We start from the raw sequence: 26,948 nt of genomic DNA, 5'->3' as shown, positions 1-26,948 counted from the left end.
ACTTGACCTTGTAACCCTGTGCCTATCTCTGTGGCTCCTACCTCCCTGCTATCAGCTGCTTTTAAAAATTCTTTAAATTTCCACAGATACTCCAACAGTCATATTAGTTAAATTTCAGACCTCCAATTAAGATCTTATTGTATATACTTTAAAACCATGAAGCAGGGAATTTCTTCTAGAACCACTGAAAACCATCGACAGTGTTTTTGATACCTCAAAATAAAAACAAAAATGGAGAAAAGCAGAGAAAACCAACCAAATCCTAAAATATTAAAACCTACTGAAAAAGGTCCTTTTCAGGTCACCTTGAAAACCAAAGGGCAGAATGAGGTAAAACTCTGACTTTCTAAAACTTGTACAGCATGTACAAACAACAGTACAACAATACAAACAACAGTATTAAATACGTAATCCCCTACTTGAGTTGCTGAAGAGCAAATCAGGATGCAGAAGCAGTGCATATAGCAGCGCACATAGGGGTGTTCACCTATAGATGCACATGATCCAGAGGGACTTAATCCCGTGATAAGAGCCCCGGCTGATACTACCATATCGGCGCGTGATCCACTCCGTGATGGAGGTGCCCGCAGGGAAATCTGTTCAATTTCTGACCATTAACAAAACAGAGGGAGGAGGAATCCCTCTTGTCTACATTTCTTGGGTCTTCTCAAGGAAGGCTGCAAATATTAGATATCTAACAACTGGCACGTTTAGTATCTATTTTGTAAAAAATGCCCATCTTTTAAAGGTTTGTAGTGTGACTTACACACCAGCCTTGAATTCCCCCAGGCACTGTCATTTTTGTCTAAAAAAAATCCTGAATAGTTCAAGTTCCTTGGAAATATGACTAACAGTATCAAAACTCTGCATACTAGAGTGTTTGAGTTGCTTTTTTGCATTAATGCCGTTTTGGTTTTCGTCCTTATCTAGTAATACGAGATTACAACAGATGTCTCAGAAGTGCAGCCTATGTATTCTGGGGTCTGGTGGGACACTTTTCTCCCTAATAAATGTTTAAGGACATTTTTGCCTCTTCAGAATCATTTTCCCTCCGCTGATTTAAATTTATCATTGTGATGCTGATCATTACCAAGAAGAAGCAAGTCCAAAAATTACCAATTGCTGTTACTGTAAATCACAATATGGAAGACCTCACTGATTAGGGAGTGGAAGAAAGGAGAATGGTAATTTATAAGAACAGAACTACAGTAAAATTAGCAGATGAGAATAACATTTCCATCTGAAACTTCAGATGAAATGTGTGATGAAAGATCAAAGAATTCCCAATTTCTCTTCTTTTTTGATATTTATGAAAATATGACTGTAAGTTTTCTCTGTAAATATGTATGTATTTAAACTTCACACAAGCTTGCATAACTGTGGAGTCTGTGTTCTCCCTCCTTTGCTGGCTGTCAGGGCTTATGTCACACTTTAGGCTAGGATTCCCATATACCAAGCTTTTGGGGGTTATTGTCTCATTTTACCCTTTCTATGGCTTTTTCGATATTGGCAAATCATATTCTGTTTGCCATTTAGAAGCCAAGTTCAGCTCAAACAAAGCTTGGAAAGGAAAGACAAGGCTGAACTACAGATCAGGAAGAATTTGCAGTAAATTGACAGCAAGGGAATACTGACTGGAACATTCTGGGAGCAGTTATCTTTGAGAAGCATAAAATGAGGGGAGAAAATGTATCACATAAAGACTGAGAGAAGAGAATCTGCCATGTTTTGGGTCAGATATTTTTTCTCCCCTGCACAGAGGGAGATTTTTTTTTACTAAGTTTTGCATATGAATGGTATCTAGAAACACTAGGAAAGTCCCTAATACCTGGCATTTGTGACAGGGGATTTTAAGTCATGGTCACAAGATTTTATGAAATGCCTTTTCTATGAAAATGTTTGCCAGCTCCAACTCTTGTTGATGTTTTTAAACAGCTTATTTGAACTGTTTCTGTCACAGGACCATGCTAGAAGGTGGCTCTCCATCCTTAGGGCCTCTGTAAGATTCTAGGTCTGGCTTTTTGTTGGTTTGTGGGTTTTTTTTGGTGGGATTGCAAATTTAATACTGGTTCTCCCAGCCTGCCTTGATTTTTCCTCTTTCCATCCTTAGGCTCAAGATTGAATCTTAAAAGAGCCACAGAGACAGAGAGCAACAGCTGTTAACACCCAACTCAATAAGTGCATCATTGAATTTATACCAATCACAGATTTCTCACCACAGCTTTTATCCCAAGGATTTTGAAAAGAGGAGCAGTTTTCCCAGTGCAAAGCGACGTTAACTCTGGTTAATGCTCCAGCCCAGCATGGCTCAGCCAAGGCAGGCCCATCCTGTCCTTTCCCGGACAAACGCTCCCGACTTGTTCTTAACCACCAACTCTTCCTTTGCTAAGCAATTTCACTCCAGTGAGGGGCAGAAAAACAATTTAGAAAAAGAAAAAAGTAATTTTCACGGCAGCTAACAATGCGAACAGGCTCCTGAAGAGCCACATAGGTGGGAGAGCAGCCGGGATGGAGCGCCGCTCCGCGGCTGCTCCCGCTGAAGCTGCTTCCCTGCGAAGCTCTGCTCCGCTGTCAGCCTTTGGAAGGAAGAGGACAGGCTCTGTAAAGGATAACAACTGCTGGATCTGGAACTGCTGGATAACAACTGCACCCTGTGGTGCTGAAGGACACTTTCAGCAAGATCATCATCACTAATAGCCATAGTCACTGGTTGCTGTTTCTATGTACTCAAGCTTTCCAGTTTGATAAAGATAGCACAATCCAAAATTTGGTCAACCTGTACCCCTTTCTCAGTCACTCGTCAACAATTCTACTCCTTATTCATAGGGATGTGGGGTAAAAAGAGTAAATTGAAGTTCTCTAGCTTGGGAATGAGACCTACTTTCTTCATCTTAGGCACATTACTTTTTGAAGGGGAAAGATTACTTTGTAGACTAAGTTTAATTCCTGTGCTTCAAGCTGAGGAGTCTTTTGCTATATCTATAGGCTCACATTTTTTTAGCAGAAGTGCTTCGTGTTATCAGTAACATCCTATTGAAAAATGAAAAACCTGATAAAATCGCACATAGATTAGACTGACAGAAAACTCTTTCAGAACAGCCTTGTTAGCAGTGGAACAATTTGATCTTCAAATGCTGTGCATCTCTGAACTAGATCTCTATAATCTCCAGAGAACATTGTTAAGAAAATGTTAAAACAATGGCACTACGTGACGCTGGACTGCAAAGCTGAAGCAGCACTAGCAAAGGTTGAGAATGTTTGGGGATTCTTCTTCACCCACACAATGCTGTGACTTGCAGACAGGGAAATCACAGTGTTTGTGATCTCCAGAGGGACACCCTTTATGCCAAGTTCTTGACAGTGGCATTTGCTTGTGTTTTCAGGGGAAATATCATGGTAATCCCATGCATATAGCAGTGATCATCTCCAACTGCTTAAGAGAAGAAAGAAGAATATTGGCTGCAGCTAGCATGCCTGTACAGGTAATATTAGACTTCACTAATGTGCTTCCTGGTTAATCTGCTTGCACGCTTTGGGGACTGAATCCTCTCCTGTCATTGTGGATCCCATCAGAGAGCCCTGTGTGTGCACTAGAACTGGGAGGCCAAACTCATATGTGTGCTTCAGTAGTGGCTCTTCTACTGCAAACACTGCTGCGAGTGACTTCCCTGTCACAGCTTATCTTCAGAGACCTCAATCTGTGGAAAGGTTTTAGACGAGTTATTCTTTCAAAGCAGATGTGTATGTTTTAAATTATGCAGTGCACTAATTGTTCAAATTGATTGTGCAATGGCAAAAGATATTCCATGCTCTAAGTAACAAAGGCATTTTATGTTTTTATGTTGTTTGGAGAAAGAAACACATGTATTCTTACATGAGTACTGTGATAAAGATTTTTTAGAAGAAATTTCCTTTTATATTTCAGTTTCTGTTATTTACTGGCATTTGCTATTTCCAGCATTTTGCTATTTTGCTAATTTGCTATTGCTAGCATTTCCATATCCTTTCAGCTTCTTGATTTCAAAGTTAAAGCAGCATGTTCTTCAAGTCTGTGGACCTACACAGATTTAGCTATCTGATCTCCAGCCAGGCGAAGATCTGGTTCTAAATTCCATCTCTGTGCTAGAACTTGCAGTGCAGTTACATGTTTGAAGTATTCTAAGTATAGAGGAAATTGCATTGCTGATTTTAAGCAGCATGACTCATTGTTTGTCTGATGTGTTCCAGGGGCCACTGGAAAAGTCCTTGCAGAATTCGGTGGTTTCAGAAAGACAAAGAAATGTAGAACACAAAGTGTCAGCCATTAAAAACAGCGCCCAGGTATTTTGCTGCCCTGTTTTTTGTTTATAAGCCATGACTTTCATACAGACATTCTTTAACTGTCTTTAAGCCATATAATACAAATACTTGTACTGATGCGCCACTCCAGCCATTTCATTATTCCAAGAATCTCAGCACAGGCCAATTACTCAGGACATGCCTGGAATCTCAGGCGGGTTTTCACAGCTTCTCTGGATTCAGTGCAAGAGGAAGCTATTTTTAAGCTGTCACACTCATCCTTGGGCGAGTTGTGCTCAGAGCCCTGAACGCAGTAAGAACAGATCTACTGTCTCTTAAGGAGATTGAGGTTCAGTAAATGTATTTCTGCAACTTCATCCCATTTATTTGGGTCAGAAGTAGCAATCTTCTGACCTCTCAGTATGAGGCACATACCGAGATTTGTAAGGTCAAAGGCTACGTGACATAATTGCATGTTTTGGAGACCTGAGGTGAGAAGAACAGTGGGAGCTGATGGTAACAATTCCCAGGAATCGTCACGTAGGTCAGAATTGGACTGAGCCACCCGTGTGACCGTATCCCATAGAGACCGGGAAATTTCAATCACAGAGCACTTGGGAGTTCATTTCAAGCCAGGGTAAGGATTCACATTCCCTAGAGACCTTTTGGCCTTGCTGCCCCACTTCCAGCTGGGCAGCAAGAAGTGTTTGATTTGCTTGGATATGCCAGTACAGCGTTGGTGTACTACAGAGAGGCCCCACAAACTTTCTCTCTTAAGTGTCTCCTTGAATGGGCAAATAGAGCAAAGAAATGTAGCCTCTGAAAGGATAGAGCTAGCTTGAGAAGAATGTGGCCCTAGATCTCTACACCAGTATAGAGTTAGGAGGGCTGCAGAGCAAAAGCAGCCAAAGCTGGAGCCCAGCAGCCTACCCCATTGCCCTTTCTGCCACGTGTCTAGCAAGCACGAACTCCTTTCAACAAATTTCATATAAAACTGCTTTGTGGGCCTCTATATGGGGAAGTGCAGCCATCCCTGAAAGACAGCGAAAGTGAGAATAATTTCTAGATAGTTTGGGTTTTTTTTAGTAGGTAATTAAGTTGAACACCAAAATCAGCCAGCTCCTTATATATGCAGTTTTATACTTTACACATGTAATCCAAAACAAAAAGGAAAATAAATCACTAACTCTGTGTGTCCTACTTCAGCAAATGAGTTTTTAGACTTTTCCTGAATGCTTATTTTGCATATCTCAGGGAACTAAAAAGAATTGTTAAGGATATCTTAAAAAGGATAAGTTGTTGGCAGGATCAAGGCTTCCTATTAATGCCACAGAAAGAGATTCTAGAAGTAAGCTGGAAGATTTTCTGGATTCTTTTCCTTCATTTGATGTTTCTTTTTAAAGAATCGTTGTAAATTATACAATTGCTAGAATATACCTTCTAGAATTTTTGTAGTAAGCATGAAAACAAAACCTTGCAAAAAGCCAAAGCGATTAAAAATGTTTTGTTTTGGTTTCTACCCAACTTCTTAAGAAATTATCTAAAAATAAACCCTCTGAACTATGTTGCTGTCTCTGGCTTTACCTTTCTCTTTCTTGGGGACCCCATCCCAGTTCCCATGGAAGTCAATGCAGTAACCCATTAACCTAAATTGTGGAGGATTGGATGTTTCAGGGAGCACAATCCTATTTTAAGATTGTTTTGTAGAAGGTGGAATAGGGGCCTTTGGGAATAAAATACTGATCTTTAGAAAACTCTCAGATCTTCAAATTTTAATGCATAGCAAACAAATGTTCAGAAGAATGAATGGAAATGTGAAGTTCTCAAGGAAGAGATGCTACTTTTTTTTCCATGTATAGGTGCTGCTGTTCACAGAGGTAGAGGAAATAGTTTTCCAAAATTATTGCTTGGGCGTAGGCTTTTTAAAAAGTCTTTTGTATATCTTTAGGAATGGATGCATATAATTCTTGATTTTCACTTCTCAGAGAACATTAATCCACCACGTCACGTTATATCACTGGCATAATAATTTAAATTTAACTCAAGCTAATTGTAATCATTTCTGTCTTGCACTAAATCATTGAACTAATAAACAAGGAGCTGGTCAGTTGTATCAACTAAAGCTTCATTGTGGAGAAGAGAATAACAGTTAGCTTTCTGAACAAGTAAAACAAATCTATCTAGTTAAGTGTAATACAACATTCATAATTCTAATATTTTTTCCCTCAAGATTAGAAGATGATAAGTAGGAGTTTCCAGTACTGCTTAGAACTTGCAAATGATAGGAGAGGAAAATGCTATACTATGCATTTATGCAGTATAAAACAAATTTCTTTTCATGTCACTATAGCTACCTAAATAACTTCTTGCTTTTTATTTTCCCTGGGAAAGATGACAGATCAAGATGTCAAATACTTGGAAGACTTGCAAGAGGAATTCGACTTCAGGTTTAAAACAATACAAAGCTTAGGTAAGAATCTGACTAATTTGGTGTCTAGAGCATCAGTTGTTTTTCTTATATTACCAGCTAATATATGTAAGCACAAAAACATATTATTGGGAAGTTTATATGTAACTCTAGTTTGTACTGTAATGATTCTTTTGGGTTAAGAGGGTAAATAATGATCTCAGTGATCCAGTGCAGTTATTTTCTATAAGGAAGCTGTATAAGAGCATGGAAATTGTAATTTTCTTAATTTAAAGAAATTTCAGTATCACATGTGACATGGCCCTTCTTTGGCAGGATGTGAAAGAGCCTCTTCTTTCCAAGGTGGACTTGCGCAAAACTAATTTTTACCCTCTAACTTGGGCTTTCTGTGCTTTTTTACTACAGTGGTGATAACGAACTGGTAAATATTCTGAGTGCATGTTTTACCTGCCCGGGACGGTTCCGACATCTGCATGCTGCAACTCTCCTTGTTTGATCTCTTTCAGAAAGGAAGCTGAGGTCCACCTGTGTCTGCACTGATACCTTCACATTACCCCCCTTCTGAACATGGAGGGATATTTGGGGCTTGAAATATCCAACTTCTTAAGCAGGCCATTCCTATACCCTTAAGGTGGGGTATGGCCAGGCAATCAAAAAGGATCAAGTTGCCGTAGCTTGAATTGCTGTTCATCAGCTCAAGCATCACTATTGGCCATGAAGATGACAGAAAACTGTCCCACTTGGGAAATGAAATACATTTGCTTAAATGAGCTGAAAATCTGTGTCAACAAATGCTGTACATGTAGCACAGCCAGCCCCAAGTGCCTTAAAATGTGTGTGAGAGCAAGCGCTTCAGCTGAGTTGACTATTAGTCATATGTCTGTCTCTTTGGAAACATACAACCTGATGCAATTGGAAAACACCGATCTGGAGCACGGCAGACACAGTTGGCACCAAGTTCTTTTTTGAAAGTAGCATGAAAAATGCAAGAAGAGCAAAACGGAAAAGGGGAAGGGCAGGCTGCATGTGAAAAAAAAAATGGGGCAAGCTTGGAACTAAGTCAAGATCCAAAAAAGGAAAAATACCAGCAAGGAGCCCTTGTGGCTCCAAGATGCCCACAGTAAGGAGCGCGGCGTGTGCATTTCCGAGGCCCAACCTCCATCCCTCAGCCAGGCGAGTAGTTCACGTGCAGCCCCAAGAGCTTTACCCACCTGCTGACACCAGGAGCACCCCTAGGCCCGGCACAGCAGCCCGAGCCTTGGTCTGAGCCACACTTATTACATAGTGCACCAGGATGCACACGAGTAGGAGATGCATAGATTGTTAGGCCTCTTTTTTACCTTTTCCTGTTCTGTATGCATATACATATATAAAGAGTGAGGTTATAAATTCATACTTTACATTTGTATTAAAGTCAGCCTATTCAAATGAAACACCCTATTACATAATTTACTGATGTCTGCAGTTAATTCTTTTCACTATTTCACACTGCAGTCTGGTCATGGTTTTTCACCCTCCCCCTGCTATAAACACAGAGGCGCACACCCACGCACACGTTTACACTGAATTTACTAGGTTTTTTTTCCTTTTTCATCTCCTTGCAGAGCAGAATGACAAAAACAGCGCCCTCATTAAACAGGAAATGTTGACGTTGCAGGCTATGCTCAATACTTTAGACTACAAGAGAAAGGTTAGTGACATGTTTTGTCATTTGTGGTTCGTTTGCTTTCTCCCCTTATTCCCACACCAAATAATGCATGTGTGCTTTTTCAAAAGAGATTCTTCTCAGAAGAGCAGACAAATAGAGCATAAGATTGAAATACACAAGAAGTTTTGTGGAGGCAGGTTTTTTGACTAGCAGTTAAGAAGTAGAAGCCCAGTGGGGCACATCATTCTGTACACACTAGAAGGAAGGAGAGGGCACTGACAGGTAAAAGCCAGCAAACAAACAACAACAACAACAACAAGGTAGCCCAAACTGTACATTGACTGCCAGACAAAATAAAAGGACTTTCTGACCTTGTCAGTGCTGGTAAATATCAACATGCTGGAGGCAGCATGCCTGCCATGAAGACAATTCCTGCGCACCTCCCACCCCTAAAAGGAAGTTTTACTGAAGAAGGTTTCATCGATATTCAGGGTTAATTTTAAGTACAACAGGCGATGAACGCAATCGCTCCTGAGTTAAAAAGAAGCTAACGTGGTATGGGCTAGATTGGGATACTTTCCAAATAAGTTTAACAAAACGTAATCAGCACTCTATGATAATTGTTGAATTCTGTGGCCAGTTTGTGACAACTTTCCTATTCTACAGGAAGTGCTCAGTAAAATAGGCCGTGTAATTCATGAGATTGATGTCTTGATGAACAGCACGCTGACTGAAGAGTTGCTAGACTGGAAGAGGCGCCAGCAGATCGCCTGCATCGGAGGTCCCCTCCATGGTGGGCTTGACCAGCTCCAGAACTGGTAAATTTATGTTCAGCTGCTGTTTCCAGTGAAAACCACAGGAAGCCTGCTGCGTGGCAGCAAGCACGCAGTCATGATCCCTCAAGATCCCCGGGCTTGCTACCTCGCAACGGCAGCAGATCCGTTTTAGCAGCCAAGCCAGTAAATAACTACCACACAATTGCCTTTGATGGACAGTATTTGCTATTGGAATGAATAACAGCACAGCGAAGTGCTGACACTGAGACACTGCAGTTGGTTATTTGGGGTTTTCTGGGGGGACTGACGACTGTTCCAGGTACACGATATGCATCTTGCAGGAAGTTTTGCTTGAGTAAGAACTGTGCTGGCCGAGTCCCTCACTGAGGATAGTGGGAGTTTGTCTAGGTTGGAGCTGGGCAGGCACCTCATGCTTTGACTCAGTAGGTAGCTCACTCCTCCAGACTTAAAACTAAGCAGGAATTAAATGGCAGAAATACTACTTGTGGTGGTAATAGAACATGACTGTAGAGAAGCTCGTTGTACCTAAAGCCAAATGGCATTTCGTTTAAAAAGTGCAGCCAGAGAATGTAACTGTCATGTTCATTTCTCTCTGAAGAGAAAAGGAAACAACACAACATTTTCTTGTTCGACATGCAAATAAGTTAACTTCTTTGCTTTTCCCCTATGTGTTTTTTTTTCCACTGAAGCATTTTTTTCCATTGAAGATGTTTAAAAATAGCTTTTTAAAATATTATATATATATAGGATAAATATATATCCTATTAAGCAGTTATGAAATGCCTTTGGATTTGATTTTCATTGTCAAGGTTTTTACATTTCTGAAAACTTTGCTTCTTTGAACTTGATAACATGTTCTTTTTTACATAAAGACCACATTTTGCAAAGCTACTAAGCTATAGGAGAGAAATAAAATTGGCATCAGTGCCCTGCATGCAAGTCATGACCATATATTTAGCTCTTCTAAGTCTCAGCACACTGTTGCATTGCTGACAAGGAAGCCTTTTGAGAAAGTATTTTTCCTTGAAAACAAAGCAGGAGAGTGTGCCTAACGTATTTATATGTTCATGTCAAAGGATGAGTGGACTTCAGTTTGAATAAATCTAAAAAGCACCCATTAGTACTGATTCCGATTCCTCCAAGAACTTTAGAATCCATTGTGTTCTAATAAGTAATTTAGACAAAAGAATGCAAACTAATATTTTGTCATGCTGTAGTTTTACACTGTTGGCAGAGAGTCTTTTTCAAGTTAGAAGGCAGCTGGAAAAACTGGATGAACTGTTGACCAGACTGACTTATGATGGAGATCCTATCCCGGTGCAAAGACCTCAGCTGCTGGAAAAAGTCAATTTTCTGCTCTACAATCTTTTCCGGAAGTACGTAAGCTATTGTCAGCTTATGTCATTAATGTGAACTGACACAATTTATTGGCAACAAAGAAGCTGTGTTTTTAAGAAAAGAAATGCAAAAGAGTTTAATCTGCAGGGATTTTAAAGACTGGGTTCCTAATGTACAAAATAGGTAACCTTTAATCAGAACTCAGAAGCTGATGGTACCAGACAGCTTCTCATGTGTAGCCCTTAAAGTTTTGTGGTCAAACTCTGCCTCTAGATGAACACAAAAAATCTGTATCCTGTAGTAAGGTGATGGGTGTCAGTTCTTTCCTTCCTTGTTGTTCCTCTTTCTTACCTAAGACATTCTTGCCACTCAAACCGATCCATCTATTAACATACAAAATACTTAGTGTCATTATTCTTCCCTTTTTTATTGGTTCTCCTAGAAATATATCACAAGTGACTTATCCTATTGTCTTTATCTTTAAGAAAAAGTGGTTACTTGACTTTCGAAAAATGAAAAAAAAAAGTATTTAATTTCACTGGACTCAGGTATTACAGTCACTATATTTTCACATTTAATTTTCTGATTATGATACGTGTCTAGGTCTTCCAAGACACTGAGCTGTGTCTCAGTGCTATGGAATTTGTTCTGAGCTCTAGTATATTCCAAATATCTGTTTCTTCTGGGAATAATTAAATTGCAAGTTAGACACTAGCTCATTTAGAGAGACAAGAGCTGGAATATGTATGTCCCACTTCAGCATCTGTAGAGAAATAAGCCTCAATGAGATAATAGTGTTTTTTTATTTTCTTAACTACAATTGTTCATTTATGCATATTCCTATCAGTCTATTTGTTTCATTTCTTTTCACACTAGTTCATTTGTGGTCGAAAGGCAGCCCTGCATGCCAACACATCCCCAGAGACCAATGGTTCTTAAAACCTTAATACAGTTCACTGTTAAATTAAGGTAAGGAAAGAAAATCTCATAAATTCCTTCATTTGTGTACATTTTATCCTAGGACAGCATTCCAGAATTTTAAAAACAAAACAGAGCAAAATTCTGTTTGGAGTCAAGCAGAGATCCTTTTGACTCCAGTGAGTTTTCTTAAGTGCAGATATAAATACTGCAGAATCTATCACTCATAATAAGTGACAGTAAGAAGCCAATCATGTAAGGAAGGCAGGCAGATTTGGGGCAAAAGTCAGCACCTTCAGGATTTTCTATATATTGGATTCCTGCTTAAATGACTTTACAAACAAAGCATGTAACGATCCATATCATGCAGGCCAATACTAGAGTAGTTTCAGCATCACTCCTGCTCTTCAGAAAGAAATTTCTGCATTTTTGGAGACTCTGGTGTCTCCATGGCAGAAATTACTTCTCTCCCACCAGCTCCTTTCCCACTTTGGGAAAAGAGACAGGACTGAAAACTCTCATTTCATATCCATCTAACAGCAGAAGGAATGTAAGGAACACGTGGGGGTCGGGAAGGTGAAGGGCACATGCCATCTGCCTGTGTACAATGCAGCTGCAGATTATGCAAAGTCTGTCTCTTATGTATCTCTTTTCTACCCACTCCCTCAAACATACACTAATTTTTTCACATACATGGAGGGAAGATGAAAGATTTTGCATTGGAATCAGCTCATCCTTTCTGACTATGGGGCCCTTTGAACCATGTTATAACCCGCAAAGCTTAATCTGTTTTCAGGTTATGGTAATTTCAGATAATATTTTCTGTTGACAAACAAGTTCATTCTGCTAGAGTTTCTGATTTTGATTGTTCGCTTTTACACTTTCTGTTTCAAAGGCTGCTAATTAAGTTGCCAGAGCTGAACTACCAGATCAGAGTGAAAGCAACTATTGACAAGTAAGAAACTTCAAAGTGAAATTACACTGCTCTCTCTTCCTACTGAAATAACACAGGTTTTTCAGTTGCTACCCTATGTGATTTAAAAGGCACTTTAAAAGGGAAAAAGCAAAACCAAAAAGTCAAAACATTATAGAAATTCATTTGTTTTAGAAAACAGCATAGCATGACTTAACGTACATGGGCTCGTATTCTCTCAGAATATACCCATACCATATTATTAGATACTATAGCAGTTCTGAATTCCCATATATCATTTCCATGGCAGATAAAAAAGGCTAGATATGAGATATATTACTTTAACTTTACCAGATGCAAATGGCTAGCTGATGCAGGTTTCACCTATTTGTTTAGAAAGAATTACTGGTAACACGTATTAACTTTAGCAGACAAAGCAAATCTGCAGTCTTAAACATGTTTTCAATGTAAGTATGGTTTACACATGCAGTGATTCACAAGTCTCTTTCCTCCCCCAACCCTTTTTCTGTTTTAGGAACGTTTCAACTGTAAGGTAAGAAAACAAAACATGAAATTTCTTAAATTATGCAATACGATGTTACTTGCCAGGGAGTACCTAAGTGCAGTGTCTCCCCTAGCAATCGTAGGTTCGTTCTGTGTGGGACGCACGTCAAGGCTATGAACATGGATGAATCAGCAAATGGAAGCCTGTCTGTGGAGTTTCGCCATCTGGTAGGGTTGCTCCCTTCTTGTTAGGCACCTCTGGCAAACAATATATTCCTTAAAACTTGCCAAGGAGAACTGTACCACTGTTGAATATACACCTTTTTTTTCCTTCCTTATATAGACAGTTTACTCCTACGACCTCTTTACCCTCTTCCTTACTTCATATACACATGAAGGTCAAAGCAGATCCTATTTTAATGCCACTAAAGGAAAGGACTGTGAATTACATAGCTCTTAAGAAAACGAGCTTTGTAATAAATAAATAAATAGATGTCTGTGGGAAATACCCAAATGAATGCCCAAGGTGACTGTCCTTTGCAGGACAGTATTACTGAAACTTCTAGAATGTCCTGATGAGTTTTGCTTTCTGAGCAGGCTTCCCCTGTGGCGTTTTTGTGGCTCAACAGTAGATGCAGTGCATCACTGTAGTTTTGCAAAATGAACTAGAAGCTGAAGGTGTTGTATTACATACTTAGCAAGTACCCTAGCTAAAGCTTTACTACATTAATCTTACAATAAGCTAGTTGCTTAAAAAAAATCTTCTAAAATATCAAGACATTATTTACTGAATGGACTTCTCAAGCCATATTGTCAGAGCCTTCATTAGAGTGAACGCATATATGGTAAATAAATTCTAATTATACACATACACTATCATGGTTATAAATGATATTTTTATGTATTTTTGATTGTAATCTCTGTTGTACAAAAATACTGTTTTGCTTTATACAGCAACCCAAAGAAATGAAATCGAGTGCTGGAAGCAAAGGGAATGAGGTTTGTGGATTTATTTTACATAGTATTTTTGATTATGCTCAGATGTATTTCAGGTTTATTAATACAGCAACCATATTTAAGTGCCTTAAATTTTGAATTACAAAAAGGACAGAGCCCAGGTATCCTATGACAGCATGAGAAGTTTTCAGAAGTACAGAAATTTTGATTAAATTCCTCAAATTTACGTATTAAAAGAAAGAGTAGGAGTTATAATCTGAATGTATGCATTCATCTCTAATGCTCTTTTTTTGGGCTGATGTTTACTTTTTGAAAAGACAAGATTTTGAGCTGTTTAATACAGTTTGCCTATAGGAATTTTTTTTTTTTTCAATATATACCCTGCTGGCCACGTTTGCAGCTGAAGTAAAGGTTTAATTATACCTGCATCAAGGATTTTTGCTTGCCTCGACTGAACGTTTGCCTAGCTCAGCCTGCTCTGAATCCAGCGTGATGTTCCCTCTTGTGGTGAGCCCACACCACGACAAGTCCCTGCGCTCCCCACAGACTCTCGCAACGGTTGAGGTTGGAAGGGACCTCTCAAGGTCATCCAGTCCAACCCGCTGCTCCAGCAGGGACACCACCAGCTCCTCATCCAGCGGCCGAGCACAGGGAAAAGCACCCCATGAGGCAGCACGTGTGGGGCGGCCACAGGCCCACAGCAAAAACCTGCACATCGACCCCAGGCAAGACCCAGGAGGGGTCAGTGACTCGGCCACCCCAACACTGAGCTCCCACGGGATAAATGCAGTTAAATAAAATGCATGTACACGTGTCATATCCTCACCCAGGAAGTGAAATACCTTATACAGGTTTAAGATACGCGATTGCAGCGTAACTTTTTTACACATAGAAGTGGTGAGGGTAAAGCTGTATTAGCAAGTGAAAAAAGAAAATCATACCACCACCAAAATAGCTGTAGTTATGCAAGTACAAAAGATATTACAAGTAGCCTTTACATACAAGGCAAAGGTATGATCAGTGTTGATAATTTTAGCCAAAAACCTAAAGCAGAAAATACTTGTGCACACTTAATACCATGGGGTATTTCTGAAGGGACTAACTTACAACTGGATTAGCAAGGTAAACACAAAACCCACTTCCCAATTACTTTTCTACCTTGTTCCCCAAGGAACAGTTTTATTTTACTTTGAGTCAAAGTGGAATATTTCAGTAAATGCGAATGAAAGCATTTTGATCCAGGAACACAAAGATTTCTGCTCTTTCTAAAAAGTGCGACAAAGCAAATGTCTTACGGTGAAAAAAAAACAGGAAAAGGAAGAAAAAAGCCTTTTATGTTTTGACTTCTGGGTATGAAAAACAATTTAAGAACGCTCTTTCCCACGGTTAGAGATTCTGATCTTTACTGAGCTATGTGTGTTTGCAACCAAAACAGAAGGTATCTACTACAAAATTTAATCAGGAGTTTCAAAGAAATGTTTTTTTTTCTCAAAGAAAAGCTTATTTTTTAAAGCAGATCTGTTTTAGATTAATGATTTAGGCCTTTCTTCCTTTTCAAGCAATGCCTTCTGAGTATACAAAAAGTGTTTTAGGGTGGGGTCCTACTTGTCATTAAAGATCTAACTCTTAGAATTGTTTTGTTGTTGTTGTTTTGTTTCTAGTTTGAAGTTTAACATCTCTACTTAAACTGAAACTGTCAATCAGCAAAGAAATTTTAAGAAAAAAAGTTGAGACAGTCTTCATCAGACAAAATATAATTTGCTAAAAGTTTCTGAATGTGCAACACCGTGTTTAAAAGTAACACTGTTAATGTTACAACAAAACTTAGGAGCTTAATGTTGCTTTGCCAATGCTTAGTGTGGTTTTTCAGAAAAAAACACCAGATTTTTAGGCTGATGCAGTATCAGGGAGTTTAACAAACAAATCATTTCCTTCCTTTCTGCTCTACTTACAAAATTGTTGTGTGTTTTCTTTGAATGCTGTGTGATCTCAACAGTTTGGAGTACCAAGGCAGTATTAAATGCCAAATGTGCATGCTCATTTTTATAATCTATTTATTCACACAGGGCCCTCATATGGTGACTGAAGAACTGCACTCCATCAGCTTTGAAACACAGGTCTGCCTGTACGGCCTGACGATGAATTTGGAAGTGAGTATTCCAGCCCCTTTGCCAGGCAAGAATAAAAAATATTTTCCACCTGCTTAACATAAGAACAACCACGCTGGGCTAGACCACAAGTCCACCTATCCTAGATCTTCAGCAGTAACCATCAGGAGATGTAAGATTTCCAGAACTTCTGGACAGAAATGCACAGACACTTACAGGAACAATTTTTAGCCCTTCTGTTCAGAAGATCAAACGCTGGCTCTCATAGTAATTTCCTCTGTGTAGTTTTTTGGAAGTGCTTTAGAAAAGCAGAGACTGTAGGATCTGTTGAAATCAGAGATAAAATCCTTACTGTATTCACTGGAAGGCACACTCCTGCATAAAGCATGGTAAATTTGGGCCCTGCAGAAATTCTGTGATACCAATCGCAAGTCAGAGACTGAGGATATCCCTGTGTACCTAACATAATCTTTAGAACCTCTTCTAGCTGCCAGAACTACCATAAATCCCTCTCCTGGCTGCCACTGAGCTATGCTATAGCTAAGCCTGCTACTTAGGTCCTGAATACCTGGAAACGCAGGCTAAACAAAATAAACACATCACAGTTAGCTCTGCTGCACTAAACTAGAAGATCCCAGGCTGAAGAACAGTATTTTTTAGGAGGGGAGGGAAGGACAGAGAACAAGAGAGAAAGGAACAGGAGGAGAAAGTTAAAAGGAAACAAAACATAATGCAGGACTAACATTTTCCTCAGCAGCACTAACATACTCTGTTTTTTCTTTTCACCAGACAAGTTCTTTGCCAGTGGTTATGATTTCCAATGTCAGCCAATTACCCAATGCTTGGGCTTCTATTATTTGGTACAATCTCTCAACCAATGATCCTCAGGTAGGTTTTCAGTTTGCAAATACTATATTCCTGCATTCTCAAGTTTGCAAATACATTCAAACCAATACATACAAAAAAAAAAGTTTCCCCCTTACTCGGGCCCTATTTTCTTCACATACACTATTCTTATAACAGTCTCACCTGTATGAATGTTTTATTCCAGTGTTATTTGCCATCCCTTTTGTTCCACGCCCAGGCAGGAAACTATATGCACTGTTAGTGTGCACTTTTTCAGATTAAGTAGTAATTCTCAAAGTAAGGCAAGATAATAGCTGCTCTCCACAACTTTCCTAGTTTTAGTTTGTGTTTCCTGAATGCAGTTGAGCAGAACTGTACCTGGTACTCCTCAAGAAACACAAAATAATTCCACTAATAGAATTCAAAGCTGTCAGACTCAGTATAGAGGGGGGTCTGTACTCTACTTAAATGCCTTTTCCATCATGCATTTTATAGAAGCCAGTGCTTATTTAGTTAGAAGGACAGTGCTGTCGATAGCTCTATTGAGTTTTCATTTGTAGCTCTCATATGGATGTCCTGAGCAGAGAAAGGGCAAGATGCTGCACCTGAGAATGCCTTTAAAAAATGATGGCAGGTCAGCTCACCTTAGTTTGGACTTCGCTACAACTCTATGATGCTCCTCAGCGTCTTTTGCATAGTCATCAGCACGTTCATTAGATTTTTTTGATTTTTGGACTGTATATAAGTAATTCAACAACATATTGCAGTACAAGCACCCAATATTTTAAGACTTCCATGTACAAAATATGGCCATAAGAATGCCATGAGTATGATGAGAATATCTGCATTTACTGAATAGGTTTTAAGCATATTTTCATTGTCCTAACACATGATGCTACCAGAAACATGGCAAGGTTTTCTGTCATCCAAGGCACGTGCCCACTGTTTCCTTCTCTGTCTCTCCTTCTCACATTCTTCACAGCCACTCCAGAGGAACTTGCTGCATAACAGGGATAGGGCCTTCCTGCTTCTAGATCCTGCTTAATTAGTTACAGCTTTCTTTTGCACCCTGTAGTTTAAATTTAGAGTTGCTAACTGTCTAAACAAAACATTCCTTCTGTTGCAGAATTTGTCTTTTTTTAACAATCCCCCTACTGCCGCTTTGAGTCAGCTCTTAGAAGTCCTGAGCTGGCAATTTTCATCCTATGTTGGTCGGGGACTCAATTCAGAGCAGCTCAACATGCTGGCAGAAAAACTTACAGGTAAGTTTCTAGAAATGTACAGACTGCGTTTGCTTGTAGACTCTTATACGTGCTAGCCAGAGGTAATAGCTTTTAGCATGACCTCCATTTCCAGTGCTGACTTCAAAAACGCCACCGTGACATTTTTTTTCTTTAAAGAAAAGTACACGTCAGCTTATTCTCACCACAGAGTGATTCAACTTCTGAACTTCTAGGCTGCTAAACTGAAGAAACAGGGCAGAGTCACACTGAACTTTACCTGGCTTCCTTAAGACCACATGAATTTGAAATAAAAAAAGAAGTCCTTCTGCTTTTTTGGTTTGGTTTAGGGGATTGTTTACTTGATTTTTTTCTTCTTTTTTTCTTTAAACAGTCTGTCCTTTTGGGACCATTAGTTCAGGGGTCCATCCTTTACCAGTGAGACCCTGCATGGCTTAAGCTCAACAGTGAGACAACAGTTTGACACACCATTCTGACTGTCCAAAAAGGACAGGCTTTAGGGAAATCTGGCAGAATTAAATAAACTCTGGTCTGCTTGTCAAGAAAAAGCAACTGTAAAATATCTCCTAAGCTGTAAGGAAGTCCAAGAGGAATTTTGGTTTGCCAAAAGCACAGGATATAAAAATACCTCTACTGTCAGGCAAGAATGAATGCATTTGTCAACAACAAGGGGGAATCTAATTTTACAGCTTTCACAGCTAGGAAGAAAAGACCATTTTCTCTTGGTCACTTTTCCTAATGGTTTCTTGCATGTTTCTTCATCAAGAAAGGTAGTGGAGTTGAGAGGTGCCATTGCAAATCAGTAAAAACATACATATTGCAAGAAAATTAACACAAAAAGTTTAAGCTAGAGTGATGACCAAGAGACGTAAAACCCATTAAAAACTGGAATTGAACACATGGTGGTGCAGAAATGAAGTCCCAGATTGCTTTAAGCAACATTTCCCAAAGTCAGCATGTGCAGCAGCTGCTAAAGGATACCCAAAAGCTGCTGAATGCAGCTGAACGCTCTCTGCAGGTACCCAGCTACCTGCAGTCCCTTAGCATGCCCCTCTGAACTCCCCTCAAAGTCTGCATATACAATAATGGAAATGGAAAAAAAAAACCCACCATACAGGTGTTTCTGAACACTATACAGCTATTTCAGAAGCTTCAGAAAAGCAGGCTCACATTTTTATTTTTTGTTTTCAGGGCAACAAGTCAGTTTCAATGATTATCAGCTCTCCTGGGCAAAGTTCTGCAAGGTAAGACTGAAAGTGCAACTAGATCCTCCTCTCACTCACTGCCTCCAGGGACACCTAACTCCATCCTACTGATGTAGGATTCCTGCTTGCCATCTGTGGGACTCCTATGCCCAGCAAAAAATCACATCAGTTCTGAAGATTATTATGAAAATAGTATTTCCTGAGTTGTAAAGCTTTGGCAGAGTAAAGGAACTAATTAATTCCTTTACTAATATGGGATAGGAGACTGTCAGTAGCTTTTAACCGTCAGTTTGAGATTTATTCAGTTCAGCAAACATTATACTGAAGTATAATGTTTTCTATGTCCTTCTGTGTATGATCAATATGGATTGTGCTATCAGAGTATACAGTGAGTAATTTTTTGCTGTCAAAGCACCCAATAAGTGAATTTTTCCATATGCTCAATTGTGGTCTAAATTAGTTCAAGTCAGTCAATATATTCAGTAATTTTGACAGAAACTGACAAAATTGAGAAGGGTAAATCCATTTTGTTCATATTAGCTATGTTATTTAAATACATATAGAACCTTTGAAGAAAATTCCACTTTCTCCTTATCGTCTCTCTCGAAATATAATTTCACAAGGAGAAAGAAACATTAAATAGGATTTTTTCTCTAAAAAAGAAAAGAGATACTTCCAATGCATATCTTAAAAAAAACTTTTAAATCGGCCTGAAAGAAAAATATAACTGAGTTCAGCAATACAGATTTTCCATTCTCACAGGAACACAGACTAGATTATTCTTAAGAGACTGAGACAGACATGCCATATGGATGTTGTATGCTCTTTTCATGTGCTTTTTTTTTTTCCTCCCCCTACCATTAGGAACATTTACCTGGAAAGCCTTTTACCTTTTGGGTTTGGCTCGAAGCCATACTGGACTTAATTAAAAAACACATTCTTCCCCTTTGGATTGATGGGTGAGCAGTAAGAAAACAGATGTATCTTGATCTCTCTCTGCTTTTTCCTTCTTCTATGTTAAACTCAATTTTAGCTATGCAGAAACAAATTTGCAAAAGCTTGAACACTTCTGCCTGCCTCTTCCAGTTCTATATTTTTTTAAAAAAATTGCCAAAAGGGAACACCATTGAATCTGTTAAAAATATTCCTCCTTTATGATTTTTCTTAGCGCTGTGATGAATTTCATTCTGTTTTATAGTTCCTTGAGCTCAATACCATATTCCACATGTAATTCATGTGAAAATTCTGTCACATTTTCAATCCAATACCTAGATTACTGTATAAAGTTTGGCTAGATGTATTACACAGAATGAAGTCTACAATCTTCCCAAAAGTAAAACCTTGATTTTTTTGCTAAATTTCAGGTACATCATGGGCTTTGTGAGCAAAGAGAAGGAACGAATTTTGCTCAAAGACAAGACACCAGGAACATTTTTATTAAGGTTTAGTGAAAGCAATCTGGGTGGAATTACCTTTACCTGGGTGGATCAATTAGAAAATGGTAAGTATGATTAAAAAGCAGTAACATAGAGCTTGAATTCTGCAATACACCTGCAATTCAAGAACCACAGTTTTTTTATTTTATAACACTTATGTATCATGGCTTAGTTTGGTTTAAGGCAAGATACAACCATCATATTTTCTGAAATGCAGATGACTGAGAGCCTACCAGACAGTTCTTTGTATTAACGTACGTGAATTCATTAGATACCTGCAGGCTTGACAATTGGTTCCTTATGTGCCTAATATATATGTTAGCCTCTTTCAAGTTTAAGTAAAAGTCATGCCATGTAAGTTACCAAAGAAAGGTGACCTATGTTCCAGCTACAGCTGTTCACTTATTTGCATTATCAGCACTTGTGGTGCCTTTGTATTTTTACAGGAGAAGTAAGATTCCATTCTGTGGAACCCTACAATAAAGGTCGTTTAACCGCGCTGCCCTTTGCTGACATACTGCGAGATTACAAAGTCATTATGGCAGACAACGTTCCTGAAAATCCCCTGAAGTATCTGTATCCAGACATTCCCAAAGATAAGGCCTTTGGCAAACACTACAGCTGCCAGCCAAATGAAGGTTGGGCTCCATTTATCTATTTACTTCTTCTGAAAAGCAACTTCAAAGTCATGGACTATGGAAGTCTGGAAATTTAGAGAGAGGAGGAAGGGGGCAGAATCAGATGCTTCCTGTAATCAACATCTTGGAGAACTGCTTTAGAGTGTCTCTACAGCTTCATTTGGAAAACAGAACCATAGGTTTAGAGGTTACAGGAGCAGCTATTGCACCGATATTTAAGAGAAGCTAAGTAGTAGGTTTTGGGGAAGAAAGAGTCAAAAGGAAAATTCTTTTTTTCTCAGCAATACATTACAAACATAAAATTAATACTCAGTTGTTGACATAATATGAAACTGAAAGTCACCCTACTTATTTGTTTAAAAACTGTGGAATTCAAGTAATTATTTTCAAAACTCCTTGGAAAACCTGCTTCAATGCCTCAACCAGAGTGCAGTATAAGCCCTGGAAAACACCTTGAAAAATAAAAAGACCAGACAACATTAGCTGCGAATGGGTGCAGGCCCATGCTCTCTCCTGTCTGAGTAACAAGTCATTTTTAGATCACGCTTACTCTCCCATCAAAAAACCAAAAAGCCATGACATTTCTAGGTAACACACGTTCGTCTTGACTTTCAGTGTAAGAGGATACAACTACATTTCAATTCAAGTCCTTATACTGCTCAGAGTTCTTTGGAGGATACAAGTGCCTCTCCTCCTCATTTTAATTCAGGGGATTTTGGTTACTGCCTCAAATCTCTAAAAATTTATGCATATGGCTAAACTTCATGCAAAATGTGTCTCTAGAGCTTTATCTGCATAGATAACACTCCATGCAAGTATCTGTGGAACTGAAATCCAAAGGCTGAGACATAGAAAGCTTTTAGAGTAACAAATTGGCTTTTAAAATTCCAAGGAGATCTTTCATCAGTTACCATATGATAGTAAGGTATTTTTCCTATTGAGTGAGCACAATTTTCTGACTAAGACCTGAATGCAAAGACTTGTTTCACAAATTCCCAACACTTTAATGACTATTTATTATAAACAGGCACATTTCTCTTTTAATGTTTGATAATCTGCAGCTCTTAAAGCAGATAACCAGTTTTCAGTAAATAGCAATATTGCTGGGCCATATTTAATTTCTGTAATATTGATTTTTAGTCTCAAAGCCCTCTGAAGGAGGAGTCAAGGGTTATGTTCCTTCTGTCTTTATCCCAGTCTCCAAAATGTGAGTAACTTCATAGATTTATTATAATTTGAATGTTATTTTCAGTACGTTTACATACTGTTTCCAGCTTTTCTCTGCCTCCCTTCCCCCGTCCAGCTAGTAAGGGATCAGATGTTTTCGTTTGCCAAAGGAATGCTAAAGGGGAAAGGGAAATGAACTTCACTCTAGAGTGCTTTTCCCATCCGTGCAGCAATCCCTTTGTAAAAATGGAATGCAGACTGTGCAGTGCTGTGATCTGGGTCGCCTTTCACTGTTTTGCTCTTATTACAGAGTCAGTTTTAACTGACTTTCCCTCCGTTCATATTTCCTTCACCTGGGTGCTGTGAGGAAGTGCTCAGAGCTCACAGCGAGCCCCAGTACTGTCTCAGCTAAGCAAAGCATTCGGTGATACACCATACTGCACTGCTATGCACCAACTTAGAGACACTTAAGTTGCTTTTAAGATTATGTTTTTGTTTGTTTTTTTTTAAGCTTAATTGATTCTACAGATCCACATTCTCCATCAGATCTTCTTCCCATGTCTCCAAGCGTTTATGCTGTGCTGAGAGAACACCTGAGTCCCACAGTGATTGAGACGGCGGTACGTTGCAGGCTCTTCAATTCCCCATCTAACACTAAGCAGACGGAACGTACACGATACCCACACTGCTTATAAAACAGGCTTGTGCAGCTGTGACAAGGCTGGAGCTCTTTCAGGAGCTCCTGTGTTGCATTTTGAAATACAGTGTGCTGCTGCGTACTTGCAGGCCCTGCGCTGCAGGAAATTGTCCCACATGCTGGTCAGCAAACCATGAAATTCATAATGCAGAGACCTTGGAGCCCTTGCGCAAATTAGACTTCTGCGCTCACAAATACACAGAAATCACACTAGCTTTCCAGCTGATATAAAGGAATTGGTTTTGCTGAGGGGAGCTGCACAAGGAGCTTAAAAAGAAACAGATTCAGCAAATCCACACAACTTTTATTGCTATAAATCTCCACACGTGGACCAAAGTTAAAAGCGAACTGAAACATTTCTAGTAAATAAAACTAACGTTCATTAAGAGTATATAGGAATATTTGGGAATAACCAGTATAACCCATGTTACACTAAATAAGTTTTCTTTTTTTACGTGCTGACTAGAAATAGCATTCTCACCTCTGCAGTTGTACTGCACAGACCATTTTGGCTTCTAAATTACAAGACCTGAACTGGCCTAAATAATTACATCTTGGAGTAGCACTGATTTATACCCACCAAATACTATCAGGAAGCACAGCAGTGGTTTGACCTTGAGAGCTTCAAAAGAAAATATTGAATTTTTAATACTACATTTTAACTTTTGGTTTTCAACATATTCCATGATTTATGATCTTAAACTGGTTACGTATTTAAAGCCTGTCGAAACACCCTCAGGTGCCTCTGTGTAAAAACTCCTCCTGACTTCCAGTTCAGGCTATCAAAGACCGAATCAATGCAGGGGGCATAAATAGCAAAAATCATTTGGAAGCACAATAAAACATTAAGGATAAAAAAAAAGCCTGGGTTAAAAAGCACCGCAACAATTGGAGGCATGTCCTTACCCATCCCATTTGTCATTTGTTTTATATCTATAAAAACGGTTCTGACTTTAGAAACTGCATTTGTGAACTACACATACAGTTGCAATTCTTGACAGTGAAAAGAATAGTTGACTTCACTTTTGTTTATCACGTAGCATTTTCAGTTTCCTTTTTCATGTACCTCAATTCTCACACAAGCACTGTCAGGACATCCCACCATATTCTGGGGTCACAGACAAAACATTTGCTGCTAAATTGGGAGATTCAAATATAGTCATGTTGAAATAATCCAGATGGATTTCTGGAGGCTCTTGCTAGATACATTTTCAAGTTCTGCTGGCACGTGGGGGAGAATATAGTATTTGAAAGTTAGGATAATTTCCTATTTTTGTATGTTAATTATTCTGCTGAAAGAATGAAGGAAATTTGGAGTTTTTTCATCCCATACTCACACGAGGTAATCTATACTGGTGAGCAGCTAATCTGCGTTGTTAAAGCAGCTCTGTCTCTTCACTTCTCAACGGGACGTCAGGGAGCGATCACTGGCGTGACACGTGGAGAGAACGAGAGCAAGAGCCACGGCAGGAGAAGACACCTCAGAGCTCAGTAACTCACCCCTAGCAAGATCTGCGCTCTGCAGTCCTGTCAGATTCCCTTTCCATTCCCTCCCTCCTGCTTCCCTGACCCCTCTGGGAAACAAGACTCCAGTAGGAACTTTGCTCTACGTATTTGTGGGCTGAAAGAAGCGCAAAATTCATGTAAGAAAACATGAACTTTTTATTGCTACCGCTTCCAACAAGTCTCTTCTAATGAATATCACTGGCTTTTGTGAGGGATTAGAAGGATCTTCAGAACCTTACGAGCTTTTACTAGAGTGTGAAAGTGAGATTGCAATGACTTTAAGGGCTTGATTTTGAGCTGTTTTTGACTGAGCAGCAGTGACTGTCTTGATGCTGACAATTTTGTTCTTTCCTTCTAGCTAAGTTCCCCTTATTCAACTGACTGAAGCTCGGGGACTGGAAAAACAAAGAATCCTGTGGACGCAGCATGGTTAAACGAGCCACTATTTATCATCTTTGTAAAGCATCATTTCCCGAAAACCATTTGACCCTTGAGCCTCATTTTGCTTTCATTTACATGTAAGCCAAGAGCCTTGTGGTGTCCGTTCAATCATAAAGAGCCTTCTGGAATTCACTGACAAAAGGCCAACTCCTTTCCTGCCTGTACATACTTTGACATCAGTGGGATCCAGGGGGCACAAATTTGACTTGTAAAATAAATGGATGTAAAATTGCCTTAAATACACTGTAAGAGAATGTTTTGCTTTGAGAATCCCATGAAAGTAGCCACCTAAAGAGATAAGGTTTAGGGAGGGAATTATTCTGCAAAATGGCTTCTGGTTAATGCTCTTTTTGCATGCAGTTGTTTCGACTTCTGTTTTAAAGAGAAGCTTCTCCTCCCTCTGAGCTTGATTGTCCCGTAGGGATCTGGAATGCCTTTTTGACCAGCGATCAACTGCCTTCAGCACAGAGACAGATGTTTGTAATTGACCGCAGCAAAAGGCAGGGAAGGAAGGCTGGGAAGACAAGGGAGTTCTAGAAAGTGAACAGACACAAAGCTCGGGGAGTCAAAAATGGGAGGACAGGGATAGTAATGCCTCCCCCTCCCTCAAGATAGGTGCAGAGGTGTAACGCCTTTAAAAATAAAGTTTCTTTTTTCCAGTATTATCCCTAGAATAATAAACCAGCAATTCCATAATCACTGTCTTTCAAGCATATAGGCTCATTTGCACAAGAGCAGTTGTGTATATAGTTCGGTAACATCTGTAATTTATACGACTGATATCAATAAAAACAGATTTTGGCTTAAAGTTACTCGGACTGTTGCGGATTTTTTTTCCAAAATACAGCAAAAACGAAGTCTTGCTAAACTACAAGCAAACTAAAGCAGCAAAAGACAACTTCACCTAGCGTCAGCCATTACTTGTTTTTTCATTTTGACCCCTTCTTGCTATTTTAATACAGGCCTAAGTGGCAGGAGAGGTAACGCGGAGGAGGCCAGCGGCCCCACGGCCCTCCTGGCTCCACGCAGCGCAACGCACGTTCCCCGTTAGCCAAGGGGCTCGGCAGGAGACTGGTCCATCACCCGTCCACTAGCCAAGGGGCTCGGCAAGAGACTGGTCCATCACCCTGGTCGTATCACGGGGCTTTGCCGAAGGCTGCCCTGCCGTTTAACGGGAACGCAAATGCAGTGCAGCTCACTGCTTTTGAGCACAGAAGCCGCCTGCCGTAAAACAAACCCTAAAAGAGAAAATTCTGTCCATAAGCCAGGATGAGCGGGATGAAGACTCTAAAGGAGTGGAATAAAAACAAAAGGGGAGAAAGGGGGGGAAATAAGCTCTGAAAGTGACGGTACTTGGGGTTTCACCGCGTTACGCCAAGAACGGCGCCCACGACGATAACCACCCCACGGCGATAACCACCCCACGGCGATGATAACCACCCCAGGGCGCCCCCCGGGGCCCCGCGCGCCCCGCGCCGCTGCCCGTGATGGCGGCGCCGCTTTCCCTTTCGCTTTCGCTTCCCGCCGGCGGCCGCCTTTCCCCGAAAGCACGTGACGCGCCGCGCCGCCCCGCCCCTGGCGGCTGCCCATTGGCTGGCGAGCGGCGCCGCGGCTCCCCATTGGCCCCGGGGCGGGTATTTTGCGGCGCGCCCCCGCGGAGCGGCGCGGAGTTGTGGCCTTGTCGGCGGGTGAGTGCGCGGGGTCTGGGAGCGGCGCCGGGGGACGGGGACGGGGACGGGGACGGGGACGGGGACGGGGACGGGGACGGGGACGGGGACGGGGACGGGGACGGGGACGGGGACGGGAACCGGGGCTCCAACCCCCGCCTGCGGCTGCCTCAGCCCTTCCCGGGGTGGCTGCGGTACGGCACGGCGCGGCCCTG

General features: G+C 40.2%; 1 protein-coding gene across 2 annotated transcripts in view; it reads left to right on the top strand.

Moving 5' to 3' along the window:
* STAT4 (signal transducer and activator of transcription 4) overlaps positions 1 to 25,109 on the top strand; it is a 34,043-nt gene extending 8,934 nt beyond the window's left edge. Inside the window, exons 3-23 of one of the 2 annotated variants that reach the window (XM_010212230.2) lie at positions 3,384 to 3,482; positions 4,228 to 4,320; positions 6,670 to 6,748; positions 8,311 to 8,396; positions 9,021 to 9,172; positions 10,369 to 10,527; positions 11,366 to 11,458; positions 12,303 to 12,362; positions 12,856 to 12,873; positions 12,959 to 13,052; positions 13,779 to 13,823; positions 15,848 to 15,931; positions 16,679 to 16,777; positions 17,862 to 17,997; positions 19,168 to 19,220; positions 20,046 to 20,140; positions 20,546 to 20,682; positions 21,064 to 21,255; positions 22,396 to 22,462; positions 22,934 to 23,042; positions 24,984 to 25,109. In XM_010212230.2, the coding sequence (XP_010210532.2) occupies positions 3,384 to 3,482; positions 4,228 to 4,320; positions 6,670 to 6,748; positions 8,311 to 8,396; positions 9,021 to 9,172; positions 10,369 to 10,527; positions 11,366 to 11,458; positions 12,303 to 12,362; positions 12,856 to 12,873; positions 12,959 to 13,052; positions 13,779 to 13,823; positions 15,848 to 15,931; positions 16,679 to 16,777; positions 17,862 to 17,997; positions 19,168 to 19,220; positions 20,046 to 20,140; positions 20,546 to 20,682; positions 21,064 to 21,255; positions 22,396 to 22,462; positions 22,934 to 23,042; positions 24,984 to 25,010 (1,977 nt within the window). In that variant the 3' untranslated portion in view covers positions 25,011 to 25,109. Of the gene's footprint in view, positions 1 to 3,383; positions 3,483 to 4,227; positions 4,321 to 6,669; positions 6,749 to 8,310; positions 8,397 to 9,020; positions 9,173 to 10,368; positions 10,528 to 11,365; positions 11,459 to 12,302; positions 12,363 to 12,855; positions 12,874 to 12,958; positions 13,053 to 13,778; positions 13,824 to 15,847; positions 15,932 to 16,678; positions 16,778 to 17,861; positions 17,998 to 19,167; positions 19,221 to 20,045; positions 20,141 to 20,545; positions 20,683 to 21,063; positions 21,256 to 22,395; positions 22,463 to 22,933; positions 23,133 to 24,983 lie in introns of those variants that run through there. The other variant, XM_088523762.1, reaches the window with a different exon arrangement.
* The last annotated feature ends 1,839 nt before the right edge of the window (positions 25,110 to 26,948 follow it).

Source organism: Tinamus guttatus, unplaced genomic scaffold (genome assembly GCF_059628265.1).
Source record: "Tinamus guttatus ecotype Peru unplaced genomic scaffold, ASM5962826v1 Tinamus_guttatus_pri_ptg000197l, whole genome shotgun sequence".
Taxonomy (NCBI): domain Eukaryota; kingdom Metazoa; phylum Chordata; class Aves; order Tinamiformes; family Tinamidae; genus Tinamus; species Tinamus guttatus.
The sequence above is the reverse complement of the archived record's forward strand: the minus strand, read 5'-3'. Positions and strand labels throughout refer to the sequence as shown.